We start from the raw sequence: 6,018 nt of genomic DNA on the forward strand, positions 1-6,018 counted from the left end.
TCCACTCCATAGGAATTTTTCATCCCTTTGGTCTTTATTATGTGGATGATCAGACCAAACTCCTTTGAGTGATTACAGATATCTGGCAAAAGGATCTACAATATTGTGAATTTTGATGAAACTGACATAGTTCTCCATAAATTGAAAAAATCTAGACGATCTCACCATCCAAACTTCTGGTTGATTTGGTAAAATAATTATCAGTGTCATCTCATGAAATATGTCTTTTGAGGAGCTATTGATCCAAAGGTGTCTTAAACCTGAGATAGATCTGAGAAGTCCATGATTGTAGAAGGCCTGGGTTACATTAATATGAGTCAGTGATCTTCTTGATTCAGAGGATTGTCTCCAACAATAAAGATCACAAACGATTCAGGCTTTTCCATTTTATGTGTGGCTACTGTCCATGTTTTCCCAAAAGTTCATCTCAGGGATCCACCCAAATACACCGGGCTTTTTTTTTTTATTATACTAAAGGAGTAATAAAATGTCTTTGAACATTAAGCAATAATTCAGGAGTCTGTTTAGATTTTTCTACTACTTTAGACATTCTCTTCTTACCACAGCAAAATAAGGGGCAGTGAACTGTCTCTTAAAGTCATTGTCTGGGTGAAATTGTATTAAATGCTACAGACCCAGGACAGCAGTCCTTGGTGGGAGGAGAGGTTGTGGCATTTGGTGGCTATAAAATACCCAGAAGAACGGAGTCTCCTGGAGATGCTGGTGGCAGTTGTTCAAGGTGGCAAGGTCAGAGAGATGCCGGTCTGGACATATGTTTAGCAAAACAGGAGCAACCCCAGCTGGGCACAAACAGAAAGCCAAAGGGCAGAAGAGGCAGAAAGAGGGCATTCTGAACTGGTGGCTCCCACCAAGTATGTCAGGCTGGGCAGACTGGCGGCAGCAGGGCTGAGGCAGCAGTAATATCGCTCTGTATATCTGAGAAGGTCAGCCTGTACAGAATGCTGCTACCCAAAGACTTTGGAGCTGGAAGCTCGGGAGGCTGGCAGGGGAAGAGATGGGAGAGGGCTTCAGCCCCTCAGAACATTCCAAGAGGAAGTGTAGCTGTGGGAGGGAGGTGACCACCCCAGAGTCATAGGGAAGGCTTCCCCCCCAATGCCCTCTGGCATGGAGGGCAGCTTAGCTCATCTCTCCCAGCTCATGTTGTTAAGTCCTCAGGACAAAATGTTACATGTCTTCTCTGCAGGAGCTATGTGACTCTCAACTGGGCTTATTTTTTAAACTAGAAAGCATCATGGAAACGCCAATGAGTACAGGTAAGACAATGCAGGAAGCATTTATTACTCACTTCCATGTACAGGGCACCTCCTGACTCCTGATTATGATCCCCATTTTAAAAAGGAGAAAATGGAGGTCTCAGATGGGCTAGTCTGTGATCACACAGACTGAGATGGGATTTGAACCAGGGTTTTCCCCACTGTGCCTGGTTGATCTCTCAAACTCTTTATGGTGTGGTGGTGAGATGGGTAGATAACATAAATATACTCTCTGATTTAAAACTTTTGTTTTTTTTATTTTCAGATCCATATTGTTTCCCTTTCATTTTTCTCCATCCTCTCCTTCCCCCACAATTTGAGAAAGCAAAAAAAAAAAATTCCCCTGATATAGCATGGATAAAAAAGCACAACAAATTCTGTTATTGGTCAACTCTTAGCTTCTTATAAAGGATGGTGATTATTGGGGTTTTGCCATCCTAAGAGAAAGTGGATTTCATCTTCCAATGGGCAGGAACAATTCTATATAAAATTTGTTAATGATTGAGAATTTCCACTTTTTTGGTTCGGTCTTTACTCATATTTTGTGTTATCTTTTTCTACAGGAGATGCACTCCATCACCTGGACAAAAGGAAACAAGACTTAAAGAAAATATAAACATTTCCCCTTGACCCAGGGGTTGAAGCTCTCCTCTGTTAGGGAAGGATTATTACATAGATCTTAGGCAAAAGGCTGAAACAAAACTTTTAAATTCCTCACTGCTACAGTATAACCACTCCCCATAGAGACTTAGTGTCATTTACACTCAGAACTTACGTTCACCAGAGATGAAATTGGAAACTCAACATAAATACCACAAACTTTGACATCAAGCATATAGGGGTGGGAAGGAGCTCCCCTCTGCCTTTTTCCTGTTTATTAATCCTGCTAAATGGTGAAAAACCCAGTGGTTCCTACACTGTTGAACGGTTGAGAATGCTATCAATGTCTTCAAAATTTAATAACCTGGGAAAAGTCCCAATTGACTTCCCCTTAGTTATACCCTAATGCGTGTCCCCTGGCAACCTTCAACTACTCAAGGAAACAAGTAGGAGTCCTCCGTCAGAAACCCCTGACTTCTCCCAAAAGCCAACAGTAAAATCCTAGGATCATAGATTTTGAGTTGAAATATTTATTAAGCACCTACTACATGCCAGGGACTGTGCCAGGTGCTTTACAGATATCTCTTTTGACTCTAGCAAGGACCCTGAGGTAGGTCCATTATTTCTTTGATTTTGCAGTCGAGGAAATTGAGATAGAGTCCAGAATCACCCAGCTGAGGGGGAGGGGGAAAGGGGGGTTTGAATCCAGGTCCTCTGAGTCCAGTTCAGTGCTTTTAAACTGTTCTGAGGTGGAGCCCGTTCGCCCTCTCATTGCTGGAGTGGCCCAGGAGCACCTGGTACCTGACTCATGGGTTCTAAGGTTTCAGGTGGCATCCGGGAATAGTCTCACCAACAGATGTAGGGAAGGCTCCTTTTGGACTGGGCGGCGGGCAAGGTCAGAGTCAGCAAATCCGCCCCTAAAAATAGGCTCTGGTTTCCAAGCGGGTGAGGTCGCCAGTCTGGCTCCGTGACATGCGACCGGGATACCTGCTCCCTGCGGCACTCCTGGTGCTCACAGGTAAGCCATCCAACAGGAAGCTTGGCCAGGCTTCTGGCGGGCACCTCTGGGGGTGGGCGGGGGAAGGGAAGCAACAAGCGTCGCCTTTTCTAAAAGAGTTTCCAGGAGATGTGTAGACACCCCCTCCCCCCAACACCCGCGTTCTGGATGTCTCAAGAACAGGCTAAATAGGAATATTATGAGTCCAAACTGTGGGTGCGTAAGGCCCCCTGGGAGCGCACTCACAGGAGCTCTCTGTCCAACGGGATGTCTCCATCAACCAGAACTGTCCTTTGATCTCGCCGTCGGGCGTTCCCCTGGACGCAGTCAGCCCTGAATCTGTTTCTTTTCAGGGACAGGGTCCTGAGCTAAGGGACTTTCTTTTGGCCTGAATATTTAATTGTCTTTCTCCTCTTTCCCCTCAGAGCTGATCCCTTTAAGCTCAATCTCCCTTTCTCCGGGCTGAAACTATGGTGTAAAGTGCCACGGGGTCTTGGGAGACACAGGAGGTAATATGTGACATATGAATTACCTGGGCTCTTCTTTCAATTTTTAATTCGCCCATTTGGCCAAGAAGCCCAATAAAGGAATTCCTAATTCAAGGAATTCTTGACAGAAGTACTACTGAATTCCAATTGGAAAAAAATAGAGTTGAAATATTGTTAACAATTATATCTCTATTGAAATATTATTAATAATATCTATATTGAAATAGTGATACTTATATTTCTACTTCTGCATATTATATCTATATTGAAATATTGTTAATAATGACATCTCTATCTCCATATATTATATCTATATTGAAATATTGTTAATACTAATATCTCTACATAGAAATATTATTTAGAATCATATCTGTATTGAAATATTGTTAATAATTATATAGCTACATGTTATATCTATATTAAAATATTATTAAAATTTACATCTATATGGAGATATTGTTAAAAGTTATATCTATTGAAATACTGATAATAATTATATCTCCATCTCTATATCTGTATAGAAATATTAAGTATATCTATATCTCAATATGATATCTATATTGAAATATTAATAATTATATCTATATTGAGATATTGATAATTACATATCTATTTCCATTAATCATATTTATATTGAGATATTATTAATTATATCTATATTGAAATATTACAAATAGTCATATCTCCATATATTAAATTTATCATTGAAATAATATAATTATGCCTCTATAGAAATATTGTTAATAATTACTCTCTAGATATTATATCTATATAAAATATTATTAATAATTACACCTCTATACATCTACATTGAAATATTAATTATTATATCTATATTGAAATATTGTTAATAATCATACCTCTATATATCTATATTGAAATATTGTTAATAATTATATCTATTTTGAAATAGTATAATAATTATACATCCATATGTTATTTATATTGAAATATCATTAATAATTACATCTATATTGAAATATTGATAATAACAATATATCTCTATAGAAATATTTATAAGTATATCTGTATCTATATTTAAATATTAACAATTATATAAATATTAGAATATCATTAATAATTATATCTCTATATAGAAATGTTTATCTATGTTAAATATTAATAATTATATCAATATATCTATATATACCTGGCATAATGATTATACCTTATATACCATATATATATATGGTACAGCATAAAGAAAGCAGAGACTACGGTCCAAATCCTACATCTGCTATTTACTACTTGTATGATTTTGGACCAGTCACTGACACTTCTTCCCCATGCCTTAGTTTCCTCAACTGTAAAACGAATGGGGACAGACCTCTGTGGTCTATGATCCCGTGGTCCTGTGTACAGTGCCTTTACTCCTAAAGCATTCTAATGACATACTCATTTTAACCTCTCTTGGACCTTGTGAAGTGGGAAGGGCCACTCTACATAGAAGGATAATCGACTCATTCAATGGCACAAATTAGGACCACTTCACTATAACCAGGTAGTCACACCTGAGCTTAGCATCTAGTTCCCAGGAATCATTCATTAAAAAAGGAAGCCACCAGAACAGCTCTTCCCAATCCCTATCCTTCTCTTCCCTCTCTCCCCATTACCCCTCAGGCAAGACACTTGTAGTCTCAGCTCCTGGAATCCTTGTTTCCCTATCACAAGGCATTATCCTGGGAGCTTCTCTGTAGAGGGCTTTCTGACTCGGGATCTTTTCCCATAAATTTTGTCTTTTAAAATGATGCTTTGAAGAGCCTTTGCTGCTACTTGCTAGCACAAACTTAGCAGTTGTGTGACTCTGGACAAATTCACCTCATCCTGTTTGCCTCATCTGTAAAAGGATCTGGAGAAGGAAATGGCCAACCAGTCTAGTTTCTTTACCAAGAAAATCTCAAATGGGGTCATGAAGCGTCAAACATCACTGAAAAATGACCAAATAGCAGCAATCCTGCTCCTTGACTTCAGGCTTCAAAATTGCTTTTTGTTCTCCCTTGCCAGCTCTGTTTGAGTGTTCTCTCCAGGACAGTGTCCAGTTCCTGGCCCAGGGTACTTCCTATTAGATCATAAAGTCCCTTCAACTGTGACTCCAAATCATTCTTGTACCTGGAACCCAAGAGCCATTCCATAGGGACTCTCAAAGCTCATGGATGTAATGATGTTTAGAAAGGGGAGGATGACATTCAAGAGGCGAACAGAGAGTCTTCTTATTTAAAACAATTGGTGTGAGTAGATACAGACACTGGGTCTTTTTTCTTTCAATATAATTTAATTAGAACTGAATCCTGTTCTGCTCTGCAGAAAAATCTCTCTGTTCCCTGTAAAATAACGTTGCTTTCTGATGACCAGGACATAAATTTTGGAGAGCTTTGGAGCCATGTTCTTTGGGATCAGAGCCTAAGAAAAGGGATATTATATGGATATTAGGCTGTCATTAAGATGAGTGGGTTCTTATGGATATAAGGATATAGTATATATAATTAGCATATAAGTATATAACGATACTTCTAGAAGTCTAGTGAAGTCTTGGTCCTTTCTCAGAATTATGTTTTTAATTGTACAGCATGATATTTTGAATTATAAAGGAAAGTAATTTATATTAAAATAAAGATCTCAGTTGGGGTTTTACCCCATCCAGTTCATGGACTTCCTGAAA

At 38.9% G+C, this 6,018-nt stretch overlaps 1 protein-coding gene across 1 annotated transcript in view; it reads left to right on the top strand.

Moving 5' to 3' along the window:
• Positions 1 to 1,133: 1,133 nt before the first annotated feature.
• Positions 1,134 to 6,018, top strand: part of DUSP29 (dual specificity phosphatase 29) — a 49,314-nt gene continuing 44,429 nt past the window's right edge. The window contains exons 1-2 of the mRNA XM_051982060.1: positions 1,134 to 1,274; positions 1,838 to 2,892. Of these exons, the coding sequence (XP_051838020.1) occupies positions 2,847 to 2,892 (46 nt within the window). The 5' untranslated portion in view covers positions 1,134 to 1,274; positions 1,838 to 2,846. The remainder of the gene's footprint in view (positions 1,275 to 1,837; positions 2,893 to 6,018) is intronic.

This window comes from Antechinus flavipes, chromosome 2 (assembly GCF_016432865.1).
Source record: "Antechinus flavipes isolate AdamAnt ecotype Samford, QLD, Australia chromosome 2, AdamAnt_v2, whole genome shotgun sequence".
Classification (NCBI taxonomy): Eukaryota; Metazoa; Chordata; class Mammalia; order Dasyuromorphia; family Dasyuridae; genus Antechinus; species Antechinus flavipes.